Genomic DNA, 21,793 nt, shown 5'->3' on the forward strand with positions numbered 1-21,793 from the left:
ATTGTTACACTCAAAATTTAATTTTTTTAATAATTCATTTGTGAAGATGCTGTATATTCTGTTACTGTCTCTTGAGGCTGTTTTGTAATTTTCTTTTTCAAAAGTAGCTCATATACATCTTGTGCTATATTATTGAAAAATTATCATATGACTTATTTTTCAGGCAAATAGAAACTGCATAGCAATTGCTTCAAGCCATGATGTACAAGAACTGGATGTTTCTGGAATTCTGGCTACACAGATCTATACTTGGGTAGATGATGATATAGAAATGGAAACCAAAGGGTATCCTTATACTTTATTTTTATTTATTAACATTGCAATTTGAATGATGATTCCACAGGACTTTAAAAAGATTTTTTAAAGGAATATTTCTAGATTATAAGTGGAAGCTGACATCCTAAAGAGTAAAGGGGGGGGGTGTTAGGAGCTCTAAAGGAGGTAATTGAGGCTTAAAAGAGAGTAAGTGAGGGGATCTGAAATTATTTGCCTATGAATTTATCGTCTATGAGTTTGGAGATAAGAGCTGAAAACAATCTTATTTTATTAATTTATTTTTTAATCCTCACCAGAGGACATATTTTCTTCATTGCTTTTAGAGAGAGAGGGTGGGAGAGAGAGAACAAGAAACATCAACGCGAGAGAGAAATATGGATTGGCCACCATCTCTAACATCCCCACCCAGGGATCAAACCTGTACCTGAGTTGTGTGCCCTGACCAGGAATGGAACCCATGACCTTTCGGTCCACAGGACAATGCTCCAACCAACTGAGCCACCGGCCAGGGCAAAAAACAATTAATTTTAAAGGAAAACAAAGTCAGATGTTAGAGCTTTAGGGTATAATAGAAGAAAAAAAAAACAATGGTTTTCTTTCATTCTGATTGATATTCCTTTGTAGGTCAGAAGATTTCCTGGTTATACACGCTCCTGATGATTTAACCACTGTGCAAGGTACAACCCCATATACACACAGCAGTCCCGGCACTCCAATCAACATGCCATGGCTTGGTAGTACGCAGACTGGCAGAGGCGCATCTGTGGTATGGAAAGCTAAATATATTTGTATATAAATATCCAATTTTTTTCCTCTAGCTTAATAAAGGATGTTTTAATCAATATGATCTAGAAATTCTTAACTTTTTCATAAGTCATATTTGCTGCAAATTAAATTTTAATTATGAGGAATATGTTTTCATTTTTAAAAGATAAAAATATTTTTTAAGATTCTTTTTTCCTAAAGATTTTATTTATTTATTTTTAGAAAGAGGGGAAGAGAGGGAGGAAGAGAGGGAGAAAAACATGAATGTGTGGTTGCCTCTCTCATGCCTTCTACCGAAGACCTGACCCACAACCCCAGCGTGTGCCCAGAGTGGGAGTCAAACCGGCTACACTTTGATTCACAGGCTGGCACTCAATCCACTGGGCTACATCGGCCAGGGCAAATATGTTAAATAAATAGTTTAAAAGGCAAAGAGCTGTATTTTAAGTAATAATTATTTGGAATTTAGTGGTCAAAATCAGCAAGCTACGATCTATGGGTTAAATTCTACCTACCACCTGTTTTTGTATAGATAACATAATAAGAATAGTGTTTACATTTTTTCAATGGTTGAAAAAAAATCAAAAGAAAAATGGTATTTCTTGACACATGAAAATTATATGAAAGTCAAATTTCAGTATCTATAAATAAAGTTTTATTGGGATATAGCCATAGTCATTAGTTCACATTTTGCCTAAGAATGCTTTCACGTTACAATAGCAGAATTAAGTATCTGAGACAGAGACCATATGCCCATAAAGCCCAAAACATTTATTATCAGATCCTTTACAAAAAAGTTTGCTAACCCCTAATCTAGATAATATTTTTGATAGATATCCACTAACATCTATGTTATATTACTATTCATCCATATTAAGTATAACATTTTTTAATGCTGAGACAAATATATTACTCTCTTTTTTAACAAATGAAAACAATATAATTGTGTTAAATTTAAGCAAAGAATAAGATGCAGATGAGCTGAAACAGAATTTTTCTGTTGTAGTGGAAGAGCTCCTTGAGCCCTGATTACCAAAGATGTGATACAGGTTAAATCTCCACAAGATTCCTTTATCAATACTTAGGGTATTGGAATTGATAAAGAGAATTGAAGAAACCCAGCACCTTAATTCTCTCAGTGGCTTTCTAGGTGGTAGAGTTTTTGGTTTTGTTTTTCAGTTCCTATGGCCAAAAAGAAAAAAATTTTTCACTAATTAGTAAGGTTAGTTACTTAAATACAGGCTTAATCATATCTGATTAATAATATCTGATCTTATTTTAACAATCAGTTACTACTCTTAATATATCAGATGTTACTCTTAATATTACTGTCTTAATAATATCTGCTAATATTTTATTCTGAATGCAGTTCCTTTATTGCTGATATCACCTTGTTCTTTTAGATATCTGGTACAGCCTATCTGTTTAGATAGGCTGTTATAATTACTCCTATTTATTCTTCAGATGAGCCTGAGATCCACAAAGGTCAAGTGATTTAATTCAGATGACTATCTCATATTTGAGATAGAGCTTGTGTTAGAGCCCTCCATTCCTCTTAGCTGATTGATTTCAGATAGTAACATTTTAAAATTAAAAGAGTTATTTTTATCCTCACCCTAGGACATTTTTCATTGCTTTGAAAGAGGATGAGAGAAACATCGATCAGCTCTCTTCTCATATGTGCCCTGACTGGGAATTGAACCTGCAACCTGGGTATATGCCCTGATCAGGAATTGAACCCACGATCTTTTGATCTACAGGATGATGCTCCAACCAATTGAGCCACATTGGCCAGGGCAATTGAATTTGAAAAGCCATCTAGCAATTACTCAAATGAGTGACCTGGTCATTAATAGTTATTTTTTTCAATTGACAGATATATTAAAATTCATTTATAAAACCCACTGGTATTATCTTTTACACAGAAACTTAGAGATAATATACAAAATATATGAAAAGAAATAATAGACTTTTTTTCCAACTCAAGTTTCAGAGACTGAAATATGGTTCTTCCTGTAACAGCTTTGCTGATCTTTCTGCTTCCACACTTGCATCCTCTGTTCTGTACACAACAACCAGAGTTGCTGCTTTCTAAAGCATCATTCAGGCTGTTGCTCCCCTGATTAACACTTTCAGATTTTTCAGTACTGCTTGAAAAGAAACAAGTCCTAAATGTGGCCTCTAAGGCCCTATGTGATTTGCCTCTGGCAGCCTCACCTCCCTTCTTCGCACACCTGATTCTCTTTGCTCTACTTACAGTGGCCTTTTTCCTGTCACTGGAACACATCAAGCTCATTGCCATGTCAGAGCTGTGCCTTGCATTCTGCTCAAAATGCTCTTTTCTGGTTTATCTTTCAGATCTTAATTCAAATTCCCATAGATTTACCCTGCTTACCTAGTGAAGGCATCTGCCCCTCCCTACTCTACTCACAGTCACCCTGTGTCATTTTATTTTATCATCTTTGCAGCCTTTATCAGTTTTGAAATTATCTGTTTTTTGGATACCTTTTTTTATACCCTCTGGAATGTAAGCTCTTTGAGAGGTTACTTTATGCCTGCCTTATATACACTGATGATCTCTAATTAAAATGGCATTTAGCATATAGTAGGTGCTCAGAAAATATTTTATACTCCAAAGCATTATAATACAGAAATAGCCATTGTCATTCCTCTTGGGACTGAATTTTCTTCCTATGTAAAGAAGGACATATTTTTAGTTGAGTTTTTTGTGATTTGTAAACATAAGTATTTGTAGTTCTTCGCTCCTTATTCAAAAAGACACCGATATAATACATAATTTTTTATATGGATCTTCTAAAATAATTTATGACTTTTTCCCCTTATAATGTTTTACATCTGCTTTCAGAAACTTTTTTAAAGTTGTGTTTGTATATTTTTTTCCCTAATCATTTTCCTTTGATAATTTAGTCAGAAAATATCATTTAGGAAAAAGGTAAAAGAAAGAACAGGAATCTTCAGACATTTCTCTAAGAGGAAGATAAGATTTAAACATGAAATTTACTAAACAAAACATTAGGTTTTCACTTTTTGTGGAGAATTGATAAAATATTTTCTTAATTCCATTATTTTATTGAATAATGAATACTAACAAAAAAGAACACTTGTTAAAACCAACTTCTGCTTTATTGGCATATTATCAGTATGTCTATATAACTTTCAGTGTTTCTGTCCCTCAGCAGATCTGCTGGATAATCTCTTCCCTCCCCATCAAATCCCACTTTCCTCACTACCTTAGTCTAATTGGACAATTTAAAATGAAAAACAAAAATAGCAACAAGTGTATATGAGACTGATGTTACAAACAGGATAAAATATAACTGTAGTTATGGTGCTGTATAAATTAAAATGATCACTTTATTTTCACATCCATATTTCACTTTTATATGGCAGGCTTTGTAAATCATTCAAAACATGATTTGCAAATGGGTAAATAAACAGTTCCAAATTATCAATTAAAATTTATACAATTTTCTGTTTACCTCTTTTTTTGTTTTCACATGCTTCTGCCTGTCTTTATTACCTTATACTGTTCAGGATTATTCCAATAAATTTAATGGGATCAGAAAAGAATTGACAAGAAAGGAGGTAAGACTAAATACTCAAGGTGAATTTGTTCCTAGAGGCTAGTCAGTGATGCAGAAAATGTATGTACATTTATGTGTGAGAGCTGAACTATTAAAGTTAATTTCTCTTACTGTGTTTAGTGTTTTTACCACTAGAAATTATGGAATCACATATAAATAAATAAATGTTATTTGAATTTCCTGTCACAAGTAAAATTTTTTAATACTACTATTGTAACTAAAAGGGTGATTTTCTTTGTTAACAGATGATTAAGAAAGCCATTAATAATGTCAGAAGAATGACTTCTCATCCCACTCTTCCTTATTGTAAGTTGATAATTATTTGCGATTATTCTAAGGAATTTAAAGGAAGCTTTTAGTTTAAATCAAAAGATAGTCAACATTTATTTTACTTTTTTGTAGACAGTGTTTGCTAGCAGATAAGATCTTCATTTCAAAATTGGATAAAAAAAAAGAAATTTCCCTAAATTAATAGAGAAGCCTAACATAATATAGTAACTTTTTAGGATTTTGACCACATATTTTTAAGTCAGCACATTTTATTTTTTAACATTTCTGAACTCTTTACACAATGTTAAGTTGTAGTTGATAATTTTCTTAAATAGATCACTGCCATCTTTTATTACAAAAATCAGATCCATATCTTGGTCATTTATCACTTCATCATAAGCAGCTTTTTGTATTTTATTAACATTATATCAGTTTGTCTTTTATCAGACACACTAATAGTAAATATAGGAGATGGTTAAGTTCTTCTAAGGCAGGATATATTTATTTTGAGTTAATCTTTCTAGGAATCTCAAAAGTTTTTCTTCCTTTAACAAAGAACTTAATTAATGGGGAAGTTATTGGAATCATTGAAACAGAGAAAAAAATAATAGAGAATTTAAAAATTAACTGGTTGGTTGGAATCAATATTCCTATTGGCATGTGAGCCTTCCAAGTTTTTATAATAATTTTTATGTTGTCCTACCACACAGTAACAAAAGTAGAATGTGTTCATTAAGAGGTATTCATGTCCCTCCAATTTAATAACCTATAACAATTTTACTATCTTTTTTGAGAGATATTGTGATAAAATGTAATTAACAAAACCAATGTTCTTTTCAATTTAATTATTATTTTTAATCATAAGCATCTATTATCAAAATTGTACACTAGTGTTCAATAAAAGGGTTCAAGAGAATCATATATTTAAAATGAAGAGAGTAATTTCTATTATTTATACTAGAGAAATAAAATATAAAAAATTAGTCTGTTTTTACTACTTTGAATTTATTCAAAACTAAAAGTATGTTTTCTATCCACAAGTCTAATGTGAAGTGAAAACTAAGAATCAGTCACGAAGCACAGAGAGCAAGGAGTCAAATGTGTTTTATCTGCAAAGCTTAAATGTTACTCCCACAGCGAGAAACATTTGGCATTGCGTATAAATCTATCCTGCCTCCGTGCAATAGGGTTTGGAAGTGTCCTTAGATATGGAAGGGGCTTGTTTTTCTCATCCCCATGGCATGTTCTGACAGGGGACTAGTTTATAGTAAATAATCCTCTACCTCAATCTCATAAATTTAAAGAGATCCCTAGTTTCAAAGGCAATTAATGGACATATTTTCAAAGTCATTAGGTAACATCAGATCACTTCTGTCTTGGCGTAAGTACTTTCTTCAGAGAAGTACTATAACTGATAGATTAAGAGACTTTGAAAATTAAAAGCCAATTAATCACTGGATTTTATTTCAGTATATCTTTTCATGCCATGAACAAGTCCCACAGATAGTGATTTAGTTCAATAATAAACACTTTTTATGTGGAAATATTATGAGAGAGGATTTTTTAAAATTTTACTCTGAATTTCAGATACCTCATAATAGTTTATTCCTTTGGAGTAGATTTTTAAAACATCTTAGTCACTAGAAAACACTACTTTTTGACTTCTAATCTATGGAAAATTTTAGAAGTTAGGCAAATGGGTTGGATTAAAATAGAAGTGGGAATCTTAAAAGGACTTCCTTTTTAAAATTACTAACTTATTAAGGTTTTTCCCTTTGTAGCTAACTCGTTTCTTACCACTTTGATATAATACTCCTCAGTTACTAATAAGGGATATTTGCTCAGACTGCCTGATTATAGGAGCCTTTATCTTGTTCTTTAAAATCTTAGTTTATAAAGATTTTAATAGACTATTTCATTTTATATGTCAGATACTAATAATTAGGGATTTTTCTCAAATAATTAAAACCAGGAATAATATTAGAAAAATTTAAGTGGTTTTTAAACACAACTAGCCCAGTTTAATTTTTTGAATAAGTACAGCTAGACTACCTTAGAGCTAACATCCAGTCTCAAGAATTCTACCCACCAATGTTAAAACATTTCAAAAACAATTGAAGTCCATTTCTTTTAAGTAGTCGATAAGGAATAAGGAAACTTGACTCATATATGACTAGCAATGTGCTAGATCTTTATATACATCAATAAAATTTCTCATGACCTGTATACCTTATAAATCCTGGTAATTATACTTAACATAAATTAAGTCCTAAGGTATCATTATTCTCATTCTAGGAAGGAAATAGGCTCAGGGAGATTAAAATAAGTTTTCTAGTATCATACGATTAGGAAATGGTGAAGTAAAGAATTAGTAATCATTTAGCTTGTTCATATTTTTCAATGAAACAACCTATTTGAGATATGTCAATCAGAATAACTGTTAGAAATGTATTCAATTATGACATTCAAGGCCTTCTACAGTATTTTTGGTCCAGAAAAAATGTATAAATTTAAATTTTTATTAGTATGACTGATAAGAATTAGGTCTTTAGTATTCCCAAGAATTTAAATGGTTATCTTAAGAGCTATTTATTAAAGGCTATTAAAACTTTACTGTGATAATTTCAAAAGAAAATAAAATTTATAGAGGTCAGATTTAATTGCTTCTGTTTTGTGTGAACATATGTTTCCAATCACATAAAAGTATATCATATAACTTTAAGATTAAGAGTATTCAAGTGAAATTTCATACAAAGGTAAATTCATATACATTGAATATGATTCATTTCTTAGTCGTTTCTTCCATAAAGATTCTCACATTGGATTAAACAATAAATTTTCAAAGATTCATGAAATACTTTTGTAATTTTTCCGCTCTTACAATGCAGATCTGACAGGAGCCCAAGATGGAAGTGTCAGAATGTTTGAATGGGGCCACTCTCAACAGATAACCTGCTTTCGATCTGGCGGCAATTCAAGAGTTACAAGAATGAGATTTAACTACCAGGGAAATAAGGTAGTGTATAAAAATACAGATGGGAAAATGGTTTGATTATGTTGGAGGTTTATATAGAGAACTTGTTTGGGTTTCTGAAGACAACAGCTCAGTAAGCTCATGGTAAAGCATTAATCTATATGATTTTTTTTTAATTCTCCAAGAACACTTAAATTCACTTGGATCCTCCTGGAAAAACATTGTATATCTGTTATTAAATTTCACTTAAATGATACTTAAGGACCCCATGATGCTAGGACCACGTTATATTACACATTTTTTATTGAACACTTTGTTTTTCCACTGGAACCTAGTCAAAGTATGGTCAAGTACCAGGGAGCAAGGAACATCTCAGAACTTCTTACAAATGCAGATCATTGACTCTTATTTCAGACCTGCTGAGTCACCATCTTCACTTAACCATACTTTAAAGTTTTGAGAAACACTGCTCGGGAACCAGGCCACTGTTTTGTAAATAAGGTTTCATTGGAACACAACTACTCCTTTCATTATTGGCTTTCCTTGATTACTTTTCCACTACAACACCACAGTTCAAGAGAGCAAAGACTTTATAATTGGCAGGCCTCAAATATTTACTATATGGTATTTAAAGAAAAAATTTGCCAACCCTGTTCTAGAACATATCTCAATGTTTCACTTCCCACGAGCCTACTTTCGTCAAACTGCCTCTCTTTGCTCCTCATATTGCACAAGCACTTTATTTTTTAAATCATTTTTTTCAATTACAGTTGAGATACAATATTACATTAGTTTCAGGGGTACACCCCAGTGATTAGACATTATATAACTTACTAAGTGATCATCCTGATAAATCTCATACCCATCTGACACAAACATAGATATCAGAATATTGTTGACCATTACCTGTACTGTATTCTACATCCTGTGACTATTCTGTAACAACCAATTTGTACTTAGTCTCTTCACTTTTTTCACCCATCCTTCCAACACCCCACCCATCTGGCAACCATCAAAACATTCTCTGCATCTATGAGTCTGTTTCTGTTCTGCTTGTTTGTTTATTTTTTTAGGTTCAGTTGTTGATAGATATTTATTTATTGCCATTTTGTTCACATTTTTTGTCTTTTTTCTTTTTCTCTTAAAGAAGACCCTTAACATTCAACGTAATACTGATTTGGTGGTGAACTCCTTTTGCTTTTTCTTGTCTGGGAAGCTCTTTATCTGTCTTTCCATTCCAAATGTTATCTTTGCTGGATAGAATAATCTTGATTGTAGGTCCTTGCTTTTCATCACTTTGAATATTTCTTGCCAGTCCCTTCTGGCCTGCAAAGATTCTGTTGAGAAATCATCTGACAGTCTTACCAGAACTCTCTTGTAGGTAATTAACTGCTTTTCTCTGACTACTTTTAAGATTCTTTCTCTTTAACTTTTTGCATTTTAATTATGACGTGTCTTTGTGTGAACCTCTTTGGGGTTCATCTTGTTTGGAACTCTGTACTTTCTGGACTTGTGTGTATTTCCTTCACCAGGTTCGGGAAATTTTCTGTCATTTTTTCAAATAGGTTTTTAATTTCTTGTTCTCTTAAGTCTCCTTCTAGTACCCTAATGATATAAATGTTGGTATGCTTGAAGTTGTCCTAGAGGTTCCTTATCCTGTCCTTTTTTGGAGGGGGGAATTCTTATTTCTTTTTGTTGTTCTGATTGGTTGTTTTTCGCTTCCTTATATTTCAGATCACTAACCTGATTTTCACCTTCATCTATGCTACTGTTGATTCCCTATAAATTATTCTTCATTCAGTTACTGTATCCATTACTTCTGACTGGTTCTTTTTTATAGTTTCCATGTCCTTTTTTATGCTGTTGAAGTTTCTCTCTGTTCATCTACTCTTCCCCTAAGTACATTGAGAATTCTTATAACCAGTATGTTGAACTCTGCATCTAGAAGATTGCTTGTCTCTATTTTGTTTACTTCTTTTTCTGGAGTTTTGGTCTGCTCTTTCATTTGGGACATTGTCTGTTTCCTCATTTTGGCAGCCTCCCTGTGTCTGTTTCTGTGTGTTAGGTAGAGCTGCTATGTCTCCAGCACTCAGTAGTAGGTGTCCTGTAGGGTCCAGTAGCACAGCCTTCCTGGTCACCTGAGCTGGGCACCTCAGGTGTGCCCCACTGGGTGGGCTGTATATACGGTCCTGTTATAGAGGTGTAATTGCTGTTGCCACATCAATGGGAGGTAGTTACCCCAAGGCTACAAGGATTGGCTTTGACCACCATGGAGTATCAGCTTTGCAGGGGCCCATACCATGGAGCAGGACTTACTTCAGTGGGCTCTGGTGCTTGCTGAGTTCACCCCTTGAGTGTAAGATTATACACAGGACCTTTAAGAGGAACGCCTGGGACTGCAGCAGCCCTTAGTCTCATTGAGTCACAATCTCTGCCGGTATCTGCAATCAGAAGTTACAGGGACTTCTCTTCTTGATACAGAAACCTTGGGATGTAGATTGGATTCCTTGCTCCTCAGGGGGGGACCTCCGAGCCAAGATATCCATCCAGAACTTTATCTGTCTCACATGGGTGTGGGACCAGATCAGTCCTGTCTACCTATCTTAATGTAATTTCCTCTTTGTATCCTTTGTGTTAGGACTTTCATTCAGCTAGATTTCAGGTAGTTCTAAATGATGATTTTATAGTTTAGTTGTAATTTTTTTTTCTTAGAGAGAAACATCGATTTGTTTTTCCACTTACTTATGCATTCGTTGATTGCTTCTTGTATGTCTCCTGAATGGGGATCAAACCTGTAACTTTGGTGAATGGGGACAATGATCTAACCAAATGAGCTACCTAGCCAGAGCTTTAGTTGTAATTTTGATGTGGTTGTGGAAGGATGCAAATACCACATTTACCTATACTACTATCTTGACCAGAAGCTCACTAGCACTTTAAAAAACTGTTAAAGGGACAATCAGCCAGCTATCCCTTACTGGAGTTTTTGACATTTTCCCTGTCAAATTGACCTAAGTGCCCAGAGTGGAATTCTTTTACTGTGATAACCTTTATTTCATTTTACTGTCTACTGATGTTTACATGTTTTTCTTATTGTATATTTTTAGTAGTTCTCATTCCTTTTTCAAAATGAACAATTTTCTATCTTATACATGCTAAAACTTTGTCACACAGCTTAAGTATAAATCCAGGATCCTGTTTTTTGAGTACTTATAGAGAATATACAGACTGTGCTCTTGATTAGTTAATCAAATGGATGTTTGATGTTTGTTTTCTTTATGTCTACCCTTCAGCTTTTTTAAGCAGTAGCTGAATTTTTTCTGGATGTACAGGTGAAGTTAAAAGTCAAACACTTTATTAATCAAATGTTTAAGAATCAAAATATGGGATTCAAAGTAAGGATAAGGGTAAATATGTGCTTTTATATTTGTATTAAACATTTAAATTTTTTTTCTCTTAAGTTTGGAATAGTTGATGCTGATGGATATTTAAGTTTGTATCAAACAAACTGGAAATGTTGTCCAGTTACTGGAAGCATGCCTAAGCCATACCTGGTAAGCCATGAATTCCTAACTTTAAAATTTTATGAATTTTTATTTTAAAGACACCAAGAATACATATCGGAGGCAAGAATTATTAAAGCCAAAAAATAAAATCCATCTAGTCCTACATGTTCAATCAGTTTACTATAAGCTCCTGTCCTTGTATTATGTGAAAATTATTCTGTAAAGTATAAAAATTTCTGGTAACTTGTAAAATTAACCTGTTTAGAACCAATATGGTATCTACAGAGACCCATGCCATTTGTGGGTTACTCAGGCCCTTTCCAGCATCACTAAGCTGCAGTGGGTATTATACCTAAAAAGAATGATCAACAGACCAGTTCATCTGGTTGCTTTTTGCAGTTATCCCTCATGAACAAAGTAGAAAGCATATTCTATAGCTAGTACTATTCCTTGCTTATCTCTTTAAAAAAAAACTGATACACCTCTATTCAGGATTACGCAAGCTTAATGAATGTTCTACAGCTTCATAGAGCACTGAATTTATATATAACACATTCTTTAGTGAAGGCCTTTATAGGACTAAGCAATATCTATCAAGAAAAAATAAAGAATATGGGTTAAGATCCTAGTAATTCATCCAAAGTTAAATGCCGGAATATAGTATTAATCTACGTGAAAATAAGCAAGGGAGGGTTGATGGGGTACCTTGAAAGAATATTTATTTCCCCCCCTGTTCTTTATTAAGCAAACAGATTGAAATATACAAGTTTCTGTTCCCTAAGGGACTGTTCCTTTTTTTAATTTATAAACAGATAAATTGGATTAAAATGTACTTTATTAACTTTGGGAGATTAAAGTAGATTTTGTTTGTTTTAAGGACATATTATCTAGCCTGCCTCCTATAGTAATCAGGGGGAAATGGGGAAGTGACTCAGAGGAATAATTAAATTTGATGATTTTGACATCTTTAAAAACTCATTTTTTTATTGAAGAGAAACATCTGAACAAACATAACTTGGAAGACTTTATAATTAACTAACCCTCTCATAATATTTTAAGTTATTATTTGATGAAATATTGAAAAGCGTTAATTTTTAAATTTTGTGGACTATTAGTATGTTTTTATTCACATATATGAAAAATTATGTAAAAGTTTAGATATTTCTGAAAATAAATAATTTTGCCTGAAAATCTAAAAATTATAGTTTCTATCTTCTAAGACAAAAATTTTTACAAATATTCCAAGAGAAATATTTAGAGTTTACCTCCTTTTGTTTCTCTTTGAACTTTTGGTTGAACAACAAAGGACCTCCTAAAGGTCATGATGTAGGCAGTTTATTTAAATGGCTCAGGACAAGTTATGTGGATGTATGTGTAAGTGAAGGACAGGCTAAATGAAGGACAGGCTAAAGCAAAGGTGGCAAATGTTAAAAATAGGTGGATCCAGGTAAAGGGTGTGTGAGAGCTCTCTGTATTGTCCCTGAAACTTTTCTAAAGTTTCAGAGGAAAAAAGACACAAAATAAGCCACAGATGATGCAATCGTTTTTTGATTAATACATCTACCTGGTTATAAAATTGTTAATAGCATTAACATTTGTTGTCTATAACCATTACAGACTTGGCAGTGTCATAACAAAACAGCCAATGATTTTGTCTTCATTAGTTCCTCCTCTCTAATAGCTACAGCTGGTCTTTCAACTGACAATAGGTAAGAGACTATAACTGAAATTGAAGTGTGTATATGTATAGCCGATCTTTACTTTTAATTGCTTTATGTCTTTACATCTCAAGAATATGTTAATGATCATGCCTTTAAATGTTTTTATTATAAAAATTGTTTCTTTGGGCATTTTTAGTGTTGTAATTATAAATTTAAGGCTATTCAGATGCCACTAAAAATAAAAACCAGGTATAACAGGGTAAATGGAGTCAAATACACGATGACGAAAGGAGACTACTTTGCGTGGTGAGCATACAATGCACATTCAGATGATGTATTATAGAATGGTACACTTGAAACTTACATGATTTTATTAACAATGTCAACCCAATAAATTTAATGAAATTCAAAAATTTTTTTGAAAAATCCATTTCTTTTGTATTTTTAATATTCTAGTATTAAGACTTTAGTGTAGGAAATAAGATTTGATTGTTGGGGGAATTAATTTTTTTCCATATTATTCCCTATGTGTTAGTAAAGCCTGAGGCACAAAAAAAAACCAGAACTATTAGTTATTGGCCATGCTATTTAGTTAATCCTTCACTATGGCTCTATTAGGTAGATCAGTGATTTTCAACCTTTTTCATCTCATGGCACACGTAATCTAATTAATAAAATTCTGTGGCACACCAAAAAAATGTATTTTTTGCTCACCTGACAAAAAAAGGTATAATTTTGATTGATTTAAAAATAATAATAGTAAATACCTACCCTTTTTACTTCAAAGTGACTTTTTTAAAAAATCAGGTACCTATACTTGTATATAAGGATTTCTCTTACCAATAATTAAGCAATCAGACACAACCTCATTATGCAATGTGACCAATAAGGCTACTCTATTATATAACCTATATATTTAAGGTTCAAAACAGGCCATTCACAACAGTGGCTATTTTAGTGTCTGTTGTTGTCATATTTTTATTTGACAAGATAAGGGAAAAGAAGTCAATGCTCCTGACTGAACAGTCAGGTGTTGCATTTTTAAAAAGTTCTTGTGACACACCAGTGTGCCACTCTACACTGGTTAAAAATCACTATTTCACAAAAAGAAACCCAGAAAGACTTGTTAGTTATACAGTAGCTGATATGCAGTAGCCTGTTGCCATCCCCTCAAAAATCTTAAATATGCAAGAAAATGTCTTCTCCTGCCTCCATCTCCACACCCCCACTTTTGATTTCCCTCATATAGCTGAGTTATGAGATCAAGGCCAACTGAGGTTACTGAGCTTTTATATTTATCTGTAAGGTGTCACTTTGCCCTAGAAATGGGATTGTAGGAATATGGACTTTTCAATTCATCTTCTACAGTAATTCTTAGATATGGTGGTGCCTCCCTTGCAACTCATGGAAAGGAGTAAAAGCTGCTCCCATTCATAGTAGAAAGAAGTTTTCTTCATACTCCAGAAAATTAAGTGTATCCTGTTGTTTGTGTATGGCAGTCTGTTAGAAAATCAATGAGTATAAAAAGTTGCTTCCATATTCAGGCTTCATATAGTATCATTTAAGTACATGTTTAATATGAAGTTACTTAATTTTATGAGCCAGTAGTTTTTAAATCGTGTTTAAAATTAATCATACATAAATATATTGGTTACACTTGTTGGGTGTTTTTATAAATTTAAGAACTTTCTGTAAGAGCAAGTTTCAAATGTTATGTAACTATATGAGACATACTTTTTATTCTGTTAACTTTGTGTACTTAAGGGTAATATTTTTTTTTTTCCAGAAACATATGTTTGTGGGATACTCTTGTAGCACCTGCCAATAGTTTAGTTCATGGTAAGTTTTGAAAGCATTTTATAATTTTGGAAGTCAAGAAATTAATAAACTAAAAATTACTTTTAAATAAATGTGTTTTATTGACATATTTATTAATAAACCTTATACCATGAGGTTTATTTTGCCCATAGTGACATAGTTTGAAAGCAGAAAAATACAATGTACATAACTAACTCTTCATCGTACCTTGATGGGGGATAGTAGAGCATAAATAATGTGAAAATCATTTGTCTTTACTTCAGATCTGATAGTTAAAAGTCATCATTGTGAACATCAATATTGCATAATATTATGTTTTCACTCGCCACTCCTATTTAACTAACATCGTACTTAAAGTTTTAACTGATGCAATAAGACAAAAGGAAATAAAAGGTATACAGATTGAAAGAGTAGAAATAAAAATGTCTATTCACAGGTGAAACAATTATCTGTGTAGGAAATCCCTAAGAATCTACAAAAAACACTTTCTGGAACTAATGTGCAAGTATAGCAGAGTCACAGGATACGTGATCAGTATACTAAAGTCAGCTGCTTTCCCATATACCAGCAGTGAACAATTGGAATTTGAAATTTAAAAAATACGACCATTTATAAAGCATCCAAAATAATGAAATATTGAAGCATAAGTCTAACAAAATATATAGCATCTATTGAGGAAAACTATATAAAGATAAATCAACGGTCTAAATAAATGGACAGATATTTCACATCCACAGATGAGAGGACTTGATATTGTTTAGTTGTCAGTTCTTCCCGACTTCACCGATTCAGTACGATCCTAATCAAAATTCCAGCAAACCATTCTGCAGATTTCAACAGACTGGTTCTAAAGTTAATAGAAAGAAGCAACAGATCGAGAATACTGACCACTGAAGAAAAACAAACTGGGAGGACTCACACTACCTGATTTCAGGATTTGCTGTAAAGCCACAGTAATTAAGACATTGTGGTCCTGGGTTAAGAATAGACACAGATTGTGGAACAGGATACAGGCACACCTCAGTGATATTGCGGGTGTGGTTTTAGATCACCACAATAAAGTGAATATTGCAATACAGGCATAGATCATTTTATTGCCACCACTTTTTTGTACTTCACAGATGTTGCATTTTTTTACAAATTAAAGGCAAGATCCTCCACCAGTACAAAGATTACTCCTGTCTTTTTGCAATATTCACTTTATTGAAGTTGTCCTGAACTGAACTGCAGTACCTCTGGGGTATGACTATAAAGTGAGTCACACAGATTTTTTGGTTTTCCAATGCCTATAAAAGTTATGTTGATACTATGTTGTAATCTTTTTACTAACAGTTGCTCTGTGGCATGTGATGCTGTTTGATAGTATTTTGTATACAGTAGAACTTCTTTCAAATTTGCAGTCAGTCCTCTTAAACCCTACTTCTCCTCTGTCAACTAAGTTTATGTAATATTCTAAATCCTTTGTTGTCATATCAATAATCTTTACAGCATTTTTATCAGGAGTAGATTCCATCTCAAGAGACAACTTTCTCTGCTCATCCAGAAGAAGCAACTCATCATTTGTTCAAGTTTTATCATGAGATTACAGCAATTCAGCCACACCTCCAGACTCCTCTTAATTCTAGATCTGTTGCAGTTACTTCCTCCACTGAACTCTTAAGTCCCTCGAAGTCAGCCAGGAGAGTTGAAATCAACGTCTTCCAGACTTCTATTAATGTTGATATTTTGACCTCTTCCCATGAATCACAAATGTTCTTATTGGTATCTAGAATGGTGAATCCTTTTCTGAAAGGTTTTCAATTTACTTTGCCCAGACTCATCAGAGGAATCATTATCTATGGCATCTGTAGCCTTATGAAAATGTATTTCTTAACTAATAAGACTTGAAAGTCAAAATTACTTTTTGATCCATGGGTTTCAGAATGAATATTGAATTAGCAGGCGTGAAAATATTAACCTTGCACATCTCCATCAGAGCTCTTGGGAGACCCACATGCATGGTCAATGAGCAGTAATTTGAAGAAAGTCTTTTTTCTGTGCAGTAGGTCTCAACAGTGCACTTAAAATAGTCAGTAAGTCACGTTATAAACAGATACACTGTCATCTAGGCTTTGTTGTTCCTTTTGTAGAGCATAAGCAGAGTCGATTTAGCATAATTCTTAAGGGCTCTAGGTTTTTTTGACTGGTGGATGAGCATTAACTTCATCTTAAAGTCACCAGCTGCATTATCCCCATTCCCAAAAGAGAGTCAGCCCATCTTTTAATGATTTGAAGTCAGGCATTGGCTTCTTTCTAGCTATGAAAATCCTAGATGGCATCTTCTTCCAATATAAGGCTGTTTTGTTTACACTGAAAAGCTGTCATTTAGTGTAACTACCTTCCTTATCCTAGCTAGATCTCCTGGATAACTTGCTGTTGCTTCTCTAGCATGTGCTGCTTCATCTTGTACTTTTAAATTAGGGAGACGGTATCTTTCCTTTCACCTCATGAAACAGCCTCTGCTAACTTCAAACATTTCTTCTGCAACTTCCTCACCTCTCTCAGCCTTCATAGAATTGGGGAGAGTTAGAGCCTTCCTCTGGATTAGTCTTTGACCTAAGTGGATGTTGTGGCTGGTTTGATATATCTATACCACTAAAACTTTCTCCATATCAATAATAAAGCCGTTTTACTTTCTTATCATTCATGTGTTCACTGGAGTAGCACTTTTAATTTTCTTAAACAACTTTTCCTTTACATTCACAATTTGGCCAACTAGTGCAAGAAGTCTAGCTTTCTGCCTGTCTCAGCTGTTGACATGCCTTCCTCACTAAGCTTAATCATTTCTAGCTTTCTTTAAAAAATTTTGTTTTTAGAGAGACAAGAAGGGAGAGAGAAAGAGAGAGTTGCGTCAACATGTGGTTGCCTCTCATGCGCCCCCTCCTGGGGATCTGGCCCACAACCCAGGAATGTGCCCTGACTGGGAATTGAACCCAGGGACCCTTTGGTTTGCAGGCCGGCACTCAGTCCACTGAGCCATACCAGCCAGGGCTCATTTCTAGCTTTTGATTTAAACTGAGAGACAGGAGACTCTTCCTTTCACTGGAATTCTTAAGAGGCCATTGTAGGGTTATTAATTAGTCTGATTTCAATATTATTGTATCTCAGGGCATAGGGAGGCCTGAGGAGAGGGAAAGAGATGGGGGAACAGCCAGTCAGAATACATATGACGTTTATTAAGTTCACCATCATAGGGGCACAATTCATGGCACCCCAAAACAATTATGATAGTAACATCAAAAATCACTGATCAGAGATTGCCATAACAGGTATAATAATAATGAAAACTTGAAATATTGAAGAAACTATCAATTCACTCACTTTGTGACAGAGACACAAAGTGAACAATTGTTGGAAAAATGACACTAACAGACCTCAATGCGAGGTTGCCACAAACCTTAAATTTGTTAAAAAACAAACAAACAAACAAACAAAAAAGCCCAGAGTATCTGTGAAGTGCAATAAAGCAGAGCAATAAAGCAAGGTATTCCTGTAGAGAGCCCAGCAATAGACCCACACATATATAGCAAATTGCTTGTTAATAAAGACACAAAGACAATTCAATGGAGATAGTTTTCAACAAATAGTGCTATAATCATCGGATGTTAATATATAGAAAATATATATTATCTATATATATAGATAATATATATTAACCTCACCCCTTTCATGAAAACTAACTCCAAATGGGTCATAGAGCTATACATAAAATACAAAACTACAAAACTTCTAGAGTAAAATGGAGAGAATCCAGGAGACCTTGGGTTTGGTGATAAGTTTTTAGATACAACACCAAAGGCATAACCCATGAAAGACAATATATTCAAGATTTTAAAACTTAATCACTTACCAAAATTTGAATGACAAACGTGAAATGGTGATCAACATCAAGAGTCATCAGGGAAATCCAAACTAAATTCACCATTTCTATACATTAAAATGGCCAAAATTAAAAGTCTATGATACCAAGTATTGGTGAGGATGTGGAAAAACTGGAATACTCATGATTTGTTGATAGATGTATAAAATGGCAAAATCACTTTAGAAAACTGTTTGGTAGTTTCTAACAAAGTTAAACATACACCTAGTAAGACCCAGCAATATATATTCTTACATACATACCTGAGAGAAATGAAAACACATATCCACAAAAAGACTTGTATGGAAATGTTCTTAGCAGTTTTATTTACAATAACCAACACTGGAAACAATACAAGTGTCCAACAGGAAACTGGTGTATATATACATGATAGAACACAGTTTGGTTTTTAAAAGACTTACCTGATACATGTGACAATATGGATTAACTTCTAAAACATGTTGAAGAAAAAAAACCCAGGCACAGAACAGTATATATTGTGAAATTCCACTTACGTGAAGTTCAAGTACAGGCAAAACTAACCAGATAAAAATCAGAGTACTGCCTGCCTTTGTAGAAGAGAGGAGGATTGACTACAAAGAAGCATAAGGGAACTTTCTAGGGTAATGAAAACAGTATGTCTTGGTATGAGTATCCATTTGTCAAAGCTCATCGAGGATGTATATACTTAGTTTCTACATTTCACTGTATGTAAGTTATATCTCAAAATACTGGTAAAATTTAAAAAATCCATCCCTATAATTAGATTTATTTAGATTCTAATGATAACAATTAAATTTTATTGAGTACTTACTATATGTTAGGTACTGTGCATGCTGTGAATATGTTAATGAATTTAATGTTCACACAAACCTTTTAGGCAGCTCCTTTTTTACAAATGATGAAACTGAGACTTAAGTTAATTTACCTAAGGTATACATTTTTAAACTAATTTTTTTATTTTTTAATAACAGTTGACATACAATATTATATTAGTGTCAGGAGTATAACCCAGCGATTGGACATTATACATATACAATTTACTCAGTTATCACCCCAATAAATCTAGTACCTGACACCATACATAGTTATTGCAATGTTATTGACTATATTTCCTGTGCTGTACTTTATATCCCGATGACTATTCTGTAACTACCAATTTGTACTTCTTAATCCCTTTACCTTTTTCACCCATCCTCCTATCACCTACCCCTCCCCTCTGGCAACCACCAGTTCTCTCTTTGTATCTATGAGTCTTCTTTCTCTCTGCATATGGTATTTTTCTTTCTCTAACTGACTTATTTTACTAAGCATAAGAGTCTCAAGTTAATTGATGCATTTGCAAATGGTAAGGTTTCATTTTTTATGGCCAAGTAGTATTCCATTACGTGTATATGTCACCACTTTTTTATCCACTCATCTGTTGATGGGCACTTGGACACTTGGATTGCTTGCAAATCTTGGCTATTGTTTACAACACTGCAATGAACATAGGGGGTGCATATATTCTTTTGAATTAGCATTTCAGGTATCTTCAGATATATTTCCAGAAGTGGAGTCACTGGGTCGTGAGTCAGTTCCATTTATAATTTTTTGAGGTAAGTTCATTCGGATTTCTATAATGGCTGCACCAATCTGCATCCCCATCAATAGTGCATGGGTCTTTCCTTTTCCCCACATCCTCACCAGCACTTATTATTTGTTGATTTATTCATATAGCCATTCTGACAGGTGTGAGGCAGTATCTCATTGTGGTCTTAATTTGCATTTCTCTGACAATAAGTGACACTGACCATTTTTTCATATGTCTATTGACCTTCTTTATGTCCTCTTCAGAGAACTGTCTGTTCAGGTTCTCTGCCCATTTATAAATTAGATTGTTTGTTTGTGGGGGTTTTTTTAGGTATTGAATTGTGTAAGTCCTTTATAAATGTTGGTAGTAACCCCTTACCAGATGTATCATTGGCAGATACGATCTCCCATTCAGAGAATTTTCTTTTCATTTTGTTGATGGTTTTCCTGGTTGTGCTAAAACTTTTTAGTTTAATGTAGTCTCATTTATGTTTTCTTTTGTTTCCCTTGCCTGAGGAGATATGTTCAGAAAAAAAATTGCTACAAGAAATTTTCAAGATTTTACTGCCTCTGTTTTCTTCCAGGATTTTTATGGTCTCCAGTCTAACATTTAACTTTTTAGTCTATTTTGAGTTTATTCCTGTGTATGGTATAAGAAGGTGATCTAGTGTCATTTTTTTGTATGTTTCTGTTCAATTTTTTCAATACCATTTATTGAATAGACTGTCTTTACCTCATTGGATGTGCTTGCCTCCTTTGTCAAATATTAATAGACTATAAAGATATGGCTTTATTTCTGAGCTCTCTATTCTGTTCCACTGATCTATATGTCTGTTTTTATGTCAGTACCATGCTATCTTGCCTTGTACTATAGTTTGATATCTCGTAGCGGGATTCCTCCAACTTTGTTCTTCTTTCTCAAGATTGATATGGGTATTCTGGGTCTTTTGTGGTTCCATATAAATTTTTGGAATATTTGTTAATTCTGTGAAATACACCATTGGTATCTTGATAGGAACTGCATTGAATCTATAGATTGCTTTAGGTAGTGTGGACATTTTTAATGATGTTAATTCTTCCTATCCATGAATATGGAATATGCTTCCACTTATTTGCTCCCTGTTAGATAACTATCTTTTTCTTGCTCCTTTTAGGATTCTGTCTTTGGCCCTGGCTGGTGTGGCACAGTGGATTGAATGCCAGACTGCCAAGCAAAGGGTCACTGGTTTGATTCCTAGTTAGGGCACATGCCTGGGTTTTGGGCCAGGTCCTCAGGAGGGTGCACACAAGAGGCAACCACACATTGATGTTTCTCTCTTTCTCCGTCCCTTCCCCTCTCTCTAAAAATAAATAAATAAAATCCTTTTAAAAAATTCTTTGTCTTTAACCTTTGCCATTTTAATTATGATATATCTTGGCGTAGGCCTCTTTGTGCTCATCTTCATTGG

The 21,793-nt window shown here is 33.6% G+C and overlaps 1 protein-coding gene across 3 annotated transcripts in view; it reads left to right on the forward strand.

Annotated features, from left to right (window-relative positions):
* DMXL1 (Dmx like 1) overlaps positions 1–21,793 on the forward strand; it is a 148,984-nt gene that overhangs the window by 119,083 nt on the left and 8,108 nt on the right. For all 3 annotated transcript variants that reach the window (XM_053910559.1, XM_053910552.1, XM_053910558.1), the window contains 7 exons: positions 164–285; positions 901–1,042; positions 4,892–4,952; positions 7,805–7,932; positions 11,352–11,444; positions 13,014–13,105; positions 14,844–14,896. In XM_053910559.1, coding sequence (XP_053766534.1) covers positions 164–285; positions 901–1,042; positions 4,892–4,952; positions 7,805–7,932; positions 11,352–11,444; positions 13,014–13,105; positions 14,844–14,896 — 691 coding nt within the window. The remainder of the gene's footprint in view (positions 1–163; positions 286–900; positions 1,043–4,891; positions 4,953–7,804; positions 7,933–11,351; positions 11,445–13,013; positions 13,106–14,843; positions 14,897–21,793) is intronic.

Source organism: Desmodus rotundus, chromosome 1, assembly GCF_022682495.2.
Source record: "Desmodus rotundus isolate HL8 chromosome 1, HLdesRot8A.1, whole genome shotgun sequence".
NCBI classification, from domain to species: Eukaryota; Metazoa; Chordata; class Mammalia; order Chiroptera; family Phyllostomidae; genus Desmodus; species Desmodus rotundus.